The sequence below is a fragment of the Callorhinus ursinus genome, unplaced genomic scaffold (genome assembly GCF_003265705.2).
Source record: "Callorhinus ursinus isolate GAN/ISIS: 27379988/994484 unplaced genomic scaffold, GSC_fseal_2.0 scaffold27, whole genome shotgun sequence".
Classification (NCBI taxonomy): Eukaryota; Metazoa; Chordata; class Mammalia; order Carnivora; family Otariidae; genus Callorhinus; species Callorhinus ursinus.
Window position 1 is genome coordinate 18775998 of NW_027397089.1, and position 15464 is coordinate 18791461.

General features: G+C 42.8%; 1 protein-coding gene across 3 annotated transcripts in view; it reads left to right on the top strand.

The window, feature by feature from the left end:
* Positions 1–15464, top strand: part of GUCY2C (guanylate cyclase 2C) — a 71941-nt gene that overhangs the window by 52849 nt on the left and 3628 nt on the right. For all 3 annotated transcript variants that reach the window (XM_073877945.1, XM_025879900.2, XM_073877944.1), the window contains exons 19-25: positions 304–392; positions 2015–2106; positions 4968–5126; positions 9293–9485; positions 10957–11131; positions 13630–13728; positions 14988–15082. In XM_073877945.1, coding sequence (XP_073734046.1) covers positions 304–392; positions 2015–2106; positions 4968–5126; positions 9293–9485; positions 10957–11131; positions 13630–13728; positions 14988–15082 — 902 coding nt within the window. The remainder of the gene's footprint in view (positions 1–303; positions 393–2014; positions 2107–4967; positions 5127–9292; positions 9486–10956; positions 11132–13629; positions 13729–14987; positions 15083–15464) is intronic.

Genomic DNA, 15464 nt, shown 5'->3' on the forward strand with positions numbered 1-15464 from the left:
AGGGATGTAGGGAGGGTGTGCTAGGGTCTTAGAAGGAGCCTACTAAAGGTAGTGGTATCCGAGTTACGTTTTAAAGGCTTAGGAACCTTAACTTAAGCTAACCTCCTGAGTGTAAGTGGGTATCAGACCCCTTCACCTGGTGGCTCATTCATCCTATTGAGTGCTGGCCTCGGCTCTGCAACATTCTCACTGGGCACCCATCTGGGAGGAGGGGGGAGGGTGAACCAATTCAGAGTCTGCTGCTGCTAAAATGTTTTCATGCTGCATTCTTTCTTGTAATTTCAATTATTCTCATCCCATCAGAGAAGATTTTCAGAGTGGAGAATGACAACGGAGTAAAACCCTTCCGCCCAGATCTATTCCTAGAAACAGCAGAGGAAAAAGAACTGGAAGTGAGTGCATCCCCCTACATGAGTTTCTGGGCTGCTCTAACAAATTACCAGCAACTTGGTGGATTAAAACAACAGAAATTTATTGCCTAAGAGTTCTGGAGGCCAGAGGTCTGAAATAAGTTGTCAGCAAGGTCATACTTCCTCCAGAAGCTCTAGGGGAGAATCCATTCCTTGCTTCTTCCAGGAGCTCCTGGGGGCTACTGACATTCCTTGGTATGTGGCCACAACACTCTGATCTCTGCCTCCGTGGTTACAATCTTGTCTCCTCTTTGGTCTAATCTCCCTCCACCTCCCCCCAGGATAAGGATTCATGTGACTGAATGCGCCTACCAAGATATTCCACAATAAGTTTCCCATCTCAACGTCCTTTACTTCATCACATCTGCAAAAACCCTTGTTCCAAATAAGGTAACATTCACAGGCTCCAGAGGCCAGACCTCAGCCATTCCCTTGGGGTGCCATTATCAGCCTGCCACACTCCCCACATCCTTTCTCACCTCTCCCAGCTCAAGAAAAAGCTGGCTCCTGAAGCCCATATCCCATTCTCAATTTTTAGGACCTAAAAGATCAAGGTGTCCATGCGATACACTTATTAGGCTTATAAATCCTACCCATTGATTTACAATTGAATATGTCAGCATCTAGAAACAATCGAGAAATGTACAGGATGCATTCCAAGACCCCCAGTGGATCACAGATAAGCCCTGAATGTACTAGGTTTTTTCCTATAAATACATACCTGTGGTAAAGTTTAATTTCTAAATCAGGCACAGTAAGAGATTGACAACAATAATAATAGAACAATTGTAACAATATACTGTAAGAGAAGGTATGTGACTGTGGTCTGTCTCTCAAAATTATCCTTTCAAACTGCACTCACCCTTCTTGTATTGACATGAGGTGATAAAATGCCCACGTGATGAGACAAAGCTAAGTGAATAACGTGGGCGCTGTGAGGTATTGTTAGGTTACTACTGACCCTGCCGATAGGTCAGAAAGAGGAACATCTGATTCCGGACCGTGGTTGACTCGGACAAGGAGGGACTGCTGAAGTCAGAATCTCCTGAGGTGGGGCCTGGGCATAAAAAACTGGAAACCTCCCCACATGATTCCGCTAGTAGCCCTGGTTGGAAACCCTTGTGGAAGAGCCTCCCATTACAGTCACTGCCTCATATCCACTGACCCCAACGATTTACTGTCCTCGGCAACAGAAACCCTGCAAACTTCTGTAGAGCATTTTGTCTCTCCCAACAATCCAGCCTTGTCCAAATCGGTATCACATTTTTGATTAACTTAGCATGTGTGTCAGTTTAACCCCTGAACTAGACCACTCTAGTGGGACAACCAACATTTTGCAGTTCCTACTGAGAGAAGATCTGTAGTTTTTGTCACATGTCCTCTCAGGGGGGAAATGCTTCCTTGCCTACCTTCCGTTACAAGGATGAGGCCCGATGGTGCGGGGGGCGGAGCAGAGACAGACTGAAGGGAACCCAGCAATCGCACCCTCTTTGTCAGAGTTGAGTTGTTTTATAAAATATTCCCTGCTTCAACGACTCCCGTGGAGGGAAGACAGTAGGATTGGAAACCGCCCCCTGAGCCAATCGACCCCTGCTTTCTTTCAGGTCTATCTACTCGTAAAAAACTGCTGGGAGGAGGATCCGGAGAAGAGACCGGATTTCAAGAAAATTGAGTCTACGCTGGCCAAGATATTTGGGTATTGTTGAAATGTTTACATTTCCTCACTAATTTCAGATTTTTCTAATGGCAGTTGACATTCAGTAGCACCTCAGAATGGAATGCCTGTTCTAATGAAAAACCCCAGACCACAACATCTATCTCAAAAAAAATTACAAGGAGATGGAGACCAACAGACCGTTTTCTCAGGGAATAATCACTTGAAAAGTTAAATACTCAAGGGCAACACTTGCCTGATTAAAAAATAAATTCTCACTGATCATAAATATGTCTGTTAAAAATATAGTTCCCTGGGGTGCCCGGGGTGGCTCAGTCAGTTAGGCATCTGCCTTTGGCTCAGGTCATGATCCCAGGGTCCTGGGATAGAGCACCCCACCCCCCAGGCCGGTCTGGCTCTGTGCTCGGAAGGGAGTCTGCTTCTTCCTCTGCCTCTCCTCCCTACTCATGCACTCACGCTCTCTCTCATAAATAAATAAAATCTTTAAATATATATATAGTTCCCTGACCCTTCTGCAGGTAATTAGGATTTAGAAGTCTAGCATGAGTCCTATGAATCTGCAAAGCCACCGGATAATTCTTAAGATCAAGAAGTTTCTTAAGATCTTAAAACCAGCAACGTTAGCCCTCGGTACTTAAGACTTGTGCCCTGAATCAGATTATAATTCAGGGTCCAAAACAAAAACAAAAACAGAAAAGCACACAATTACCCAGTAAGGTTGAATTCTCTATTTTCTCTGTTTCAGTTACATACAATGCAGAGTGAGAAAAATAACCATGAAGTAAGAGTTAGGAGATCCGATTTCTAGACTAGGATCTAGTAATAGCTTGCTGCGGGACATGGGGCAAAGTGCTTACCCTAACTGGATGTCAGTTTTCTTTTTAGTAAAACTGGATTTGAATAGGACGATTTTGGCAACTCCTTCCAGCTCTTAATCTTCCATAGTTGTCATTAAGTCAAAGATTCAGATACTTAATGAGCCGAAAAGCCCAGGGCTGAGATGGGGTTGAGTGAAATCATGAGAGGGTGGTCATTGATTGGTACATCTAATTCATCATTTGTGTGAAAGGAGCAGAAAATAATGAACAATGTAATTCTTGCCCATTTTTCATTCCTTCACAGACCTTTGACTAAGATCAGCTGAGACTGTATGTGTGACAGATGAAATGTAAACTCATGAAGATAAACTGGGCCCCCAGTACTTAGCCTCGAATAGGGTGGTTCTCAAACTTGGCTGAACATTGAGATCGCCTGGGCGTGCGGGTGGGGTGGGGTGGGGTTGTTAAAAAGACTTTCTGGGCCACAGTCCTGCCCCAGAGAGTCTGATGCCATTGCTCTGGGGAGCAGGCTGGCATGAGGAGTTTTAACAGCTCCTCCGGTGATTAAAATAGGCAGTCAAGGTTGAGGAAACTGTTTTAATTGAATCAATTCATCACGAAGGAGGATAATCTATCTTTATCCCTTACACCTGCTCCCTCACCCAACTCGATTCTATACTAGTGGCTTTAAGGAAGAACCCCCTGGGGAACTTGTTAGAAAATACTGTTTCATGATCCCAAGCTTAGTGGTTTCCAGGGATTTAGGTCTGTGGTAGGACTCAGAAATGTATTGAATTTTTAACAAACCTCCCTCCCCACCCCAGGGGACTATGACGGAGGCCATCTTCTCCTTGAGCTCCGAAGTGGTAACTTACAGTTGTTGTTGTAGTAAATGGTAGGGTTTATTCAGCCCCTTCAGTGGCGCCATTTATGTTATAAACATTATCTCGGTCCTGAACCACCCTGCAGGCACTCAGTGTACCTCCTGACGGAGCTCTGCACCAAGGCTTGCCAAAAGCTGTCATCTTGTCTAAGTCTCCTTGGCCTAACAAATCATCCGGAGTTAGGTTTTTTGCTTTAGAAGCTCGGCTCTCTGTTCTAAGGAGATAATAGAAGGCTCACCTTTGCTTTTTTTTTTTCCTAAATATTGTATTTATTTGACAGAGAGAAAGAGGGAGAGAGAGCACGAGCAAGGCGAGCAGCAGAAGGAGAGGGAGAAGCAGACTCCCCACCCAGCAGGGAGCCCAACGCGGGGGCTCGATCCCAGGACCCCAGGATCATAACCCGAGCTGAAGGCAGACGCTTAACTGACTGAGCCACCCAGGCACCCTTCAGCTTTGCTTTTCTTGATCCCTCTCTTATCGTTGCATTTATCACACTCCTAGAGCCATTAAAAAAGTCTCCCTTTATTGTAAATTATTATTAAAATTTCAGAAAACAGGTATAAGTAAACAAGAAAGAAAAAACATCACCTATTTGTCAGTAGATGACCACCTGGTTTTCAAAAATTAAAAATAATAATTTTTGCCATTTTATCAACTTTTTTGTTTAATATAGAGGTAGGTCTTTCTGTACATTTAACTATTCTAACTGTGTTTAATGATACATTAATATTCCATTGTATCATAATATTTTAATTATGTTTTGTTACACATTTGGGTTATTCTTGAATGTTTGCTATTATAAAGAATGCTGTGGCTTTTTTTGTAGTTACTTTTCAGCACATTCATGTTGCTTCCTTTGGATAGTTCCTAGAAGTAGTGCTGGTGGACTGATCAGTGAGTGTACTTTTCAAGTTTATGACACATTTTGCCAGGATGCCCCTCCAGGAAGGTCATAGTGTATGTTTTTCCTCTTTACCTCCATTGATTACCATTGTTCTAACATTCGGTTTTCTTTAAAAAAAAAAAAATCTTACATCTATTTATTTCTATTTAATTTTTCCTGAGGTTAATTTTTTTAAATGTGTTGGCCATTTTTATTTTTTTCTTTAATTAACTGTCATATCATATTTGCCCACTGTGTTACTAGATGTTTATGCTCTTTATCTTTTACCACGTACAGCCTATTTCACGACCAAAAAAATGAAAGTTATATGGACACCTTGATCCGACGTCTACAGCTGTATTCTCGGAATCTGGAACACCTGGTGGAGGAGAGGACTCAACTGTACAAGGCAGAGAGGGACAGAGCCGACAGACTTAATTTCATGTTGCTCCCAAGGTAAGGCAAGTCCTCCTGCAGGATTCCGCAGCTGTGCTTTGTTCCTTCCAGCTGAAACTGTCAGCACTTTTGTCTAGTATTTTTTTTTCCTTTGTATCTATATGGGATCACTCCCTTTTGCACATTCTTCAGCAAATTATTGAGTTTAAAAAAAAAAATACCTTGCTAAGACTTGGTCTGGTTCGTACTCTAAATATCTAGAAGAGGGACACCTGGGCGGCTCAGTTGGTGAAGCGTCTGATTTCAGCTCAGGTCATGATCTCAGGGTCCTGGGATCGAGCCCCGTGTTGGGCTCCCTGCTCAGTGGGGAGTCTGCTTCTCCCTCTGCTTGTGCTCTCTCATGCTGTCCTCTCTCTCTCTCTCCCTCTCTCAGTCAAATAAATAAAATCTTAAAAAAAAAGAAAGAAAGAAAAGAAAATCTTATTTAAAAAATAATAAATATATATATATCTCTAGAAGAAAAAGGCTATTTTCTTTTTTTTTAAGATTTTACTTATTTATTTGACAGAGAGACACAGTCAGAGAGAGAACACAAGCAGGGGGAGTGGGAGAGGGAGAAGCAGGCTCCCCTCTGAGCAGGGAGCCCGATGCGGGGCTCGATCCCAGGACCCTGGGATCATGACCTGAGCCGAAGGCAGATGCTTAACCGACTGAGGCACCCAGGTGCCCAGAAAAAGGCTATTTTCAAGTGGCTATGTGGTGCCCCAGAAGGAGCATGGGCGGTGGAGTTAGAGTGACCAGGGTTCTAACACCTCTTTGCCACTTTTACAAAGTCTGGGACCTTTAGCAAGTCACTGGCTGTCTCTCCTTAATCTCAAAGTGGAAATCAAAGTTTCCCTATTGAATCTAGGAGCTATGAGGCTCTTGCAGGCACTAAATGCCCATTTCCACCTCAAAGTAGAAGCCAAATTACAAGAAGTAGGGTCAGTCGTGAGTGGAGGAGGTGGGGGCCACATATCAGATGCTTCATCACAGAGGCATCTATGAGCTGACCTTTGTTTTGTGAAACAAAATCACAGCCATGGACATAAGAGAAAGGAAGTAAGGTTGAAATCCCCAAACAGTTTAAAGTTTTCTGAGTGCTGGTACTCAGAAAATAACTAAGCAAAGTTAAGAGAAGCAAGAAATTAAAATGTGAAGAGCTAGAAAATAGGCTTGGGCCAAAGGGAGCAGGAATGTTCTCCTGTCATTAAAGTAGACTAAACTGTTCTATGAGCTGAAGACTAAGCTAGGAGTCTAGCACTGGGTGAAATCGTGGAAGCTGAGGTCAGCAAGGCCTGACTTCAAACCATGGTTCCACCACCAACCTGGACAAGTTACCTACATGAGCCAAGCCTCAGTTTCTCATCCACCTCATAGGCTGGCCCTAAGAATTTCCTGAAATAATGCCCAGGATATAAGGTAGTCAGCCCAGAGCCTGCAATGCCTATGGTTTTGAACCCATGCTTCATTTGGAATATCAGTTCTACATTACTAAAGGAATGATTTTGAGACCGTGGGAGCTGTCTTCTAAATAAAAAGACAGTTTCTCTTTGACAAACCTGGGTGTAGAGGTGGGAGTGACACACATGCTCTGTTCAGTCATCCGTGCCCGAAGGGAGCCTACTGCAGAATCTGTGTGTCCTCAGAGTGCCAAGGAACAGCCTGGGAATGGTACCCTGGAAATAGGCTTGAACCCTTAATATTCCCATCAGAGATTTTTTTAAAATATATTTTTTAAAGATTTAATATAATTTTTAAAGATTTATTTATTTGACAGAGAGAGAGAGACAGTGAGAGAGGGAACACAAGCAGGGAGAGTGGGAGAGGGAGAAGCAGGCTTCCCGCCGAGCAGGGAGCCTGATGTGGGGCTTGATCCCAGGACCTGGGATCATGACCCGAGATGAAGGCAGTCGCTTAACGACTGAGCCACCCAAGCGCCCCAGAGTGGGCAATTTCTATCAGAGCTTCAGAAATGTTAGTTATACGATGCATAATTCCTTCCCTGGCCTTTACTGCTGAGTGGTGACAAAAACAACATCCAGATAATCTGGCTGCCTTCCTGGGGTGTCATCATCATGGCTTTAACCAATAATGTTACTCAAACGATTAGTTTGAGAAACAGCTAGCTCGCCACCTCAGATTTTTAATCTTACCCTTGGTGTAATGTGCCACTTCGACCACTAGATGGTAGATGTTTTGTTTGTTTTGAGTATAGTTGACAGTGTTATATTAGTTTCAGGCGTACAGCGTAGTAATTTGATGATTCTATACATTACTCAGTGCTCACCGCAATAAGTTTAGTTACCGTCTGTCTCCATACAACGTTATTACAACAGTATGGACTATATTCCCTGTGCTCTACTTTTCATCTCCATGGGTAGATGTTTTTACTGGATTGCCAAAGGTTATATGACACCAATCACTTCAATAGCTGCAATTCACCAGGCCTCCAGTGCAACTCACTTTGATAATTTACGTAAAAAGTGTGTATATTTGTAAAAGAAAGCTAAAACATACACCAACAATAACTACAAGGATCAAAAAGAAATATTAATGGCAAAACTGCAAATAAACTCAGACTGCATGTAGGAACCAGATACTACTTAAACTTATTTAAACAGTGCCCCTTGGGTTCTGAGACAGCAAAATAGAAACTTTTCTTCTTGTGGGAAGCCTTTCCAAGACATCTACTGTGTTCGCTAATCTGTCTGTGTCAGCAACAGCCTGTTACCAAAGCTCGCCAGGCTGTCACAGCTCTTCATTTATCTACCAACATTAGTTTCTCTCTCTGGATAATACACTAGTTTCCAAGCTCATATGCCTTTTCAGATATAAGTAGTAATAGGAACGGTAATGATGGTGAAATATCCAATTTTATCATTACATTTATGTAGCCTTCAAAAAATTTGCACCCTTATACTGGGCAGGTCAAGAACAACCACCCCAGAAGTGCCCTGAGAATCCAACCAGCCACATCACAGGGGTGTTTCTCAAAGGTCCCAGGCTTTGTCATTGCACCAATTGAAAAGGCTTTCCTCGATGCTTTGGGGGTTCTCACAACGAGTGTTGTGTGTCCTTGTAGTTAATGAACTGTTTTCTGGGAGAATGGCAGACATTCCTCCTTCGATACAATCAGCATACCTCCAGATCTTCCTCACCTCCATGAATACCCAAGGTCTGGGTTGTGGAGGAGATGCCCGGAAAGAAAAAGACCAAAAGGTGGGATGTTGCTGAGTACTGGCTCTGCCCTTGGTGGCTGTGTGACCTTGTGAAAGTCGTACTTTCTTTTTAAGCCTCAGTGTTCTCAGCGACCTCCACGGCACCTCCCAGCGGCCATGTTCTGATTCTAGCGGTTCCATACTTGGATCCTTTACAGAGGGGTCCCAAGGGCAGACACGGAGAGGCTAGCCTCATGTTGGCCCCACCCATTTTCTCAGTGAAAAGGCAACTTGGCCCAACAAGGAAGTATGGTGTGGAATTCCTTCCTTGTGGTTCTCTCTTAATTCTGAGTCTGATATACTACTCCTTCCATGTCTGCAACAAAGATATTCTAAGTTGCTTCTGTTTGACTTCTGCAGTTCTACCATAATTTTAACTTGACTGACTGGCTTTGCTTTTTAAAAGACCCAAATCTGGTTCAAAAATATATCAAATAAGTTCTTGTTCAGAAAATATCGAAGTTAATTTTTAAATGTATTGTTCCTTTATAGTGATATTAAACAATACCAAGTAAAACATGCTTCAGAGGCAAAACTGTCGGCTCTGATGAAAAAAGTCAGGTGTGACAGCTGTAGTGATTCAAGCTCTTACATTAATGACACACCCTCCTCAGCTTCCTGACGTAGAGCCATAGCTAGAAGAAGTGGCAAAAAGTGGGCAAGTGTGTATCTATATGAGGGTTATATAGGTACTAGAGTTATATGCACATGTTGATTAGGGTTAATAATCAAGTACCAAGTTAATGCTAAACCTGCGTGTATTCCTCCGAGTTCAAATGCAAGTATCATATGTGTATGTAGGTAATATATTCCTACAGTCAGTATGTGCGACCGGTCTTCGCTTCCTGGTCACCCCACCCAAATTCTAGAATTCCCTGTGGATCGTTACTACTGTCTCTAAGATTTATGCAAGACAAAAAAAATAATTACTGAAGTCAAAGTCATTTTTTGCCCTTCCTCATCCAGGCTAGTGGTAAAGTCTCTGAAGGAGAAAGGCATTGTGGAGCCTGAATTGTATGAGGAAGTTACGATCTACTTCAGTGACATTGTAGGTTTCACCACCATCTGCAAATACAGCACCCCTATGGAAGTGGTGGACATGCTCAATGACATCTACAAGAGTTTTGACCACATTCTTGATCACCATGATGTGTACAAGGTAACCACTTCACCTAACAGGCTGAAATGATTGTACCACCCTTGGTCAGCAGAGCCAAAGTTGGTTGGTTCCTATTATTACTCAGATCTTGTCCTAATTTAAGATTTAAGGAATTCATGATTGAATCTGAGCTCAAAATGAAGGGAAGTAAAAGAGTAACAAGGGTCAGAAGTCAAAATGCCCAGGTGACTTTAAGAAGCAGTTTGAAAGAAACAGCATAAAGCTCATCAGGAATGAATTTTGGGTACTAAATTGAGAGAAAATGGCATTCTCTCGAATCATCTTTTAAAAAAATGGACAGTGTGTGGACTGATTGCAAAGGAAGCAGAGAAGACACTGGAGTTATAATAAGTAGAATAGGAATCTGTTGTTGAAATAGCAAGCATCGTTCAAAGAAGACTAAAGAAGAACAGGGAGAATATTCTCTAAGTTCAGCACTCTATCTGAGTAGAGTGTGGACCCATTTTGGGCTCATAATGTCTGAGTCAGAAGAGTAAAGGAGAATTGAATTCCCACATTTTTATGTTGGAAAAGCAGCAGAGCTTATGGAGCAAGTAACTTAGAATTAGAGCTCTTTGTTCATATCCCAACTGGCCCTCCCTGTGTGACCTCATAAAATACATTTAACTTTGTCAAGTTTCAGTTTGCCTATCTGTAAAATGGAATGATAATAACACCTAACTCGGTGGATTATTGTGAAGGTTATTGAGATAAAATACTGTATGCTCAAGTAAAGTTTAGAGGTCACTCATGTAACAGTCTGTCATAATGGTTATTACCCACAGAGAAGATGTCTCTTTTAGGGTTTGTCTTCGCCCTGTCTTCACTCTATGTAGGTCAGTAAAGCCATATGAACAATAGTTCTTGTTGGATAGGAAATGATTATGCGTTTTAGAGATGGTTGGCAAAGAGAAGTTAACTACTCAACAAACGTGAACTATAGGATTATGAAAATAAAATTAAAAGAGAGAATAATGTTTATAGGATACTGTTGATACAAATATACTTATTACAAAAAAAGTGTTTGGAATCACCATACTATAAGAATGTGCATTACATCTTGGAGGAGGCTACAATTATTTTTTGTCAAATAGGACAGGAGAAAAAAATGTTAAGTGCTAAAGGTGACTTTTCAGGTAATTATAGGTGTTCCTGAAATTATATCCAACCATTCAGACTATGTAAACATTAGAGAAGGGTCACCACATCTGGATGGTTTATAGTATTATGAGGTACTTTCATATGGTTAAAGTCTTTTATAGCTGTTTTATCATTCATTTAACTAGACTCTAAAACCATGAAGAAATTAGCAGAGACCTGGTCTTGAGCTAGTCCCAGAAAAAGAAGTATGGGGCTGTGCTCAGAACTGAGTTCTCAAAAGCTTTTGTTTTGATATGCCATCAACTCCTTGTTTTTTATTTCTTCTGCCTTTTGAAGGGGTAGGACCACTAATGAACAACTATTCCCACAGGTGGAAACCATTGGCGATGCCTACATGGTGGCCAGTGGTTTACCCAAGAGGAATGGCAACAGGCATGCAATCGACATTGCCAAGATGGCCTTGGACATCCTCAGCTTCATGGGGACCTTCAAGCTGGAGCATCTTCCCGGCCTCCCCATATGGATTCGCATTGGAGTTCACTCTGGTACGGAGTTAAGCAATGTAGCAAATGGGAACCATATGAACCTCTGTGCACCAACTAAATCAGAAAGGATAAAGGGTCTCCAGATGTGATCGATTTTCCCATGAAGTTTACTCTTGAATCTGCCGACCAAGTATGACATCCCATTACATATCCTGACATAATTAGACCCAGTCCCAAACCCTAATGAGGTCCCATTACGTATCCTGACATAGTCGACCCTCCTTCGAGAGTTCTAGGGAACAATACCTTTTACAGCACCTTTGACTCCTAGTATGATAAACACCAACTACAGACTAAAATGACAGCCTCCAGACTTCCTCCTATTTAAGTCCCCATATTTACTGTTTCATTTATTTCCTCCCCATTCCCTCCCTCTCCCCCCACCCCCAACATCTGTTTTTTGTTTTGTTTTGTTTTGTTTTGTTTTCCCACTACACTGTTATAGTACCTTTCACGGATTGGATTATCTACAGGGGAAAAAAATGGCTGGTAAAATTCCTATAATGAAAGGGCATTCATGTCCACCCCACCCCCCTCTATGGTACAGAAAGTACATAGACTTCAAAGACCATGAAAGATACTCAGCCTAGAATGTAGAGATTTGAGAAGATGAGCTACAAATGTTACAGAAAAATGAAGTTGGAGAGGAACTCAGAAGTCATCTAAATTAATCCCTCATAGGGCACAACTTATTTTTATAGGTTCCAAGACAAGTAATACTATAGCTACCTTTGGAATAATCCCAGGATTCCCTGAAAACTCACTGTTTCCAAAGCCAACTCACTCCATTACTAGTTATAATTATTAGACAGTCTTTCCTTGTGTTAACTCACATCTCCCTATACTTTCTTGTCATTGCTCTTTTTTCTGCCCTCCATGGCTCACAGAAGACTCAAAATACAGAAAACCCAAGATCACTCCAGGGTTTGTGAAGAGGACCAGACAACTGCATTTGCAAAAGTCATCCTCTAGCCACGATGCCTAGCAGAGAGGCTGGCAGTAAACATTTATTGATTTAGTATGAGCCAGTGAGATTCTCAAAGTAAAAATAAAAAGAAGTTAAAAATTTCTGCCACAGTCATGTCCACAGCCATATATCAGAGATGTTTCCATATACACATGAGGAAACTTCTCAGGTGTTTCCCCAGCCAGCAACAGCATGCTGTCCCTTTTCTGACCCATCACAGATTGCCAGACCTGGAGGGAGGGACAGTGGCATGGCTGACTGAGCCGAGTCAGGGAGGACGGAGCTCTGGGTCCCGGTCCCATCTCTTTCCCCCATGACCAACTCAAGACTGAGCCGACCGCCAGGGCCCCAGGTGTCACCACATTGGGCTGGAGTGAGCATAGCTATTAGGCACACATACCTGGAGGGGTTTAGCCCTCAGAAATTAAGAGGTTGCAGTTAAATATTGATAGTTGAAAACAAGACTTCATATCTGCAGGAATTTTCACTACCCGGCCCTTCCCAGCTTCACTCCAGTGTTGAAGTGAAGAGTCACCTATAATTTGACCTAGAGGACCTCAGGCCCAGATCAGAGAGATCCTCTGACACAGTAGAGGCCTCTCCAGCTCCTTCCCTTGGGTAGGCTGCTTCTGCTTCTGTTTGTTTCTTGTTGCTGTTGTTTGGTTATTTTGTGTTGTTTTGCCTTGAACCTAACAAAGAAGGGCTCAGCACTCAAAGGAAGAGCCGGTATTTTGATTTTCTTTTCAATGTTCATAATCATAGAGAATCTATAGGATAAACCTACAAAGAAACTCATGGAGGTCAAAACCCAATAAGCCAACTAGAAAATCAAGTTCCCTTTATCCAAAACCGGTTTTGCAATTTCTGAGTTAGTCTTTAACGTCTAAAATCTGTAACTCCTTGCGTTCAGTCACTCCACACAGATACCTGATTAACAACCCTTCTTCTCTACCCAGTATGCTGCTGTGCCCAGTCTTGCCTTGGTTTCTGTGTTCTTGCGAGAATGTCCTTGCACCGCAGGCTCTTTCATCCCTCTGTGTTCACACGGCGCATGAGGTGTGCCAAGCCCTCATCTTCTGGGTCTTCCATCATTGTGTTGCCAGTCCGAGCAATGCTACTCTGAGTAAATAGAAATAAAACACAATTTGGCCACTGAGCCTTTGAGCTAAGAGCTCGGGGCTGTGCAGCCTGGCACAGTAAGTGAGCCGTGGGGGAGTCTTCATCCTTCCAGAGAACCTTCTATTGAACATATTAAGAAGGACTTTCCACCTCTGCAGCCTGGATCTCTGGAGACCTTCTTGTTTTGTGCAAATGTACTTTTCTGTGCTATAGCAAAATATATTCTGGAAGCTTGTCTTGCGAGAACAGTGCTTTCCTCATTGAATACATCCATTTAAGAAAAGTCACGGCTCCTTTTCGCACCTACATCAAATGAAGGATGCAGCACTGTGCCCCTGAGAAAAGCCTTACCCACCCTAACTCCGCAGCGTGATTGCTGCTGCTTCCACTTCTTGCTTTCTGTGCATTCCAGGCCCCTGTGCTGCCGGAGTCGTGGGGATCAAGATGCCTCGTTACTGCCTATTTGGAGACACCGTCAACACAGCTTCTAGGATGGAATCCACGGGCCTCCGTAAGAAAGATCACTTTCTTAGAGGAAGAGTGTGTCTTCCAGCAGAGGGGAACTAGAGAACAAAACGCACAATAAGGAACTACAAAGTGCTAGTGAGATGAAAGAATGACCTTTCACATTGACTGGACATGAGCCTGAGTCCATCCAGTCCTTGTGACATTTGCTTTTGTCGCCGCCATTTCCTGGGAATTACTGTGTTCTTCCTTTTTAGCTCAGTAGTAGACTATTTCTGTTCGTTTGGGTTCATTTGCAATGCATTCAGGCATGCTTTCCCTGGAATGGTCATGAAATTTAGCATAGACCCATGGAAGTTAAAAAAAAAATTTCAGGGGCGCCTGGGTGTTTCAGTCCATTAAGCAACTGCCTTTGGCTCAGGTCATGGTCCCCAGGGTCCTGGGATCGAGCCCTGCATCAGGCTCCCTGCTCAGTGGGGAGTCTGCTTCTCCCTCTCATTCTGCCCCCCTCCCATACTCATGCTCTCTATCACACGCTCTCTAATAAATAAATAAAATCTTTTAAAAAAAAATTCAGTGGGCTAGATATGGAGCATACGCTGGCTCGCTTTCCTATTCCTCTTTTGTTTTCCTGAGAATTGGTTTTAGTAAAGAAAAACATAAGTATTTATTATATGCAGAAGCCTCTATTGCATTTGCCTGACAGGGTAGAGGCACTGGGAGCTACGTGTAGTAGATGCTCAATAAATAGTGGTGACAGTGATAGTAACAGAAATCTATATAAGAGAGAAAGCAAGCTTTGGTGGGTGTGGGTGGGGCTTACAAGAACACAGGTGGTAGAGTGGTATCTTGGCAGTCTGCTGACCACCTGATACTGGTTTGTACTAGAAAATCATGGTATAAAGGAAAGGGCAGATTTGAGTTACAGTTATAACTATACAAATCACTGTCTGTATAAACTGGGGGAAAGAAAGTTGCCTCATCTTCCTAGGCATCAGAAAGTTGAAGGAATAAATTGAGGATGGGAACTGCAGGGGCCACCACTCTGAGCAGGAGGGAGAATCTATGGAGCACAACCTGGGGAGCCCCTTCACTCAGGACCCCAAAAAGCAACGTCAGACCCTCTTTCATCCCATGTGTGATAGTATTTATCTCACAGATTGTGTTTTCAAGTGTCCTTTCACTAAAATATCTCAGCTGTCAAGAACTCTTATAACAAATGTCCTGAATCAAGTGGAAACAAATGTGTTCGTATAATAGACTTCAAAATGGATGAAATTTTCATTGATCGTTTTGCATTTCCAGCCTTGAGAATTCATGTGAGCGGCTCCACAATAGCCATCCTGAAGAGAACTGAATGCCAGTTCCTGTACGAAGTGAGAGGGGAAACGTACTTAAAGGTAAGGGATCCACAGAGAGAGGACCCAGAAAAAGCACTCACTCGGGGGTCACCTCCTTGGAGACAGGACATCCGGTGGTCAATAATGTCGAAGAGCACAAAGATGAAGAATCCTTTTCTGCACTCCCTGCGGTGATCACCCATGACCCCCTGTAGGAGAAGCTACCCCTGAAGAAGGTGAACTCAGAGCCTTTTCCATATTTTGAACTAACACCAATATGTTATAAAATGCTACCACCATTTCTTCCACATACCTCCAAGTTTTGTGTCCATGTCCTCCTGCAAAGCTGAGAGCTAAGGTCTGGGACAGAACTTATTTATTTATTTATTTATTTATTTATGGTGTATTTATTTATTTGAGAGAGATCGAGAGAGCAGGGGTC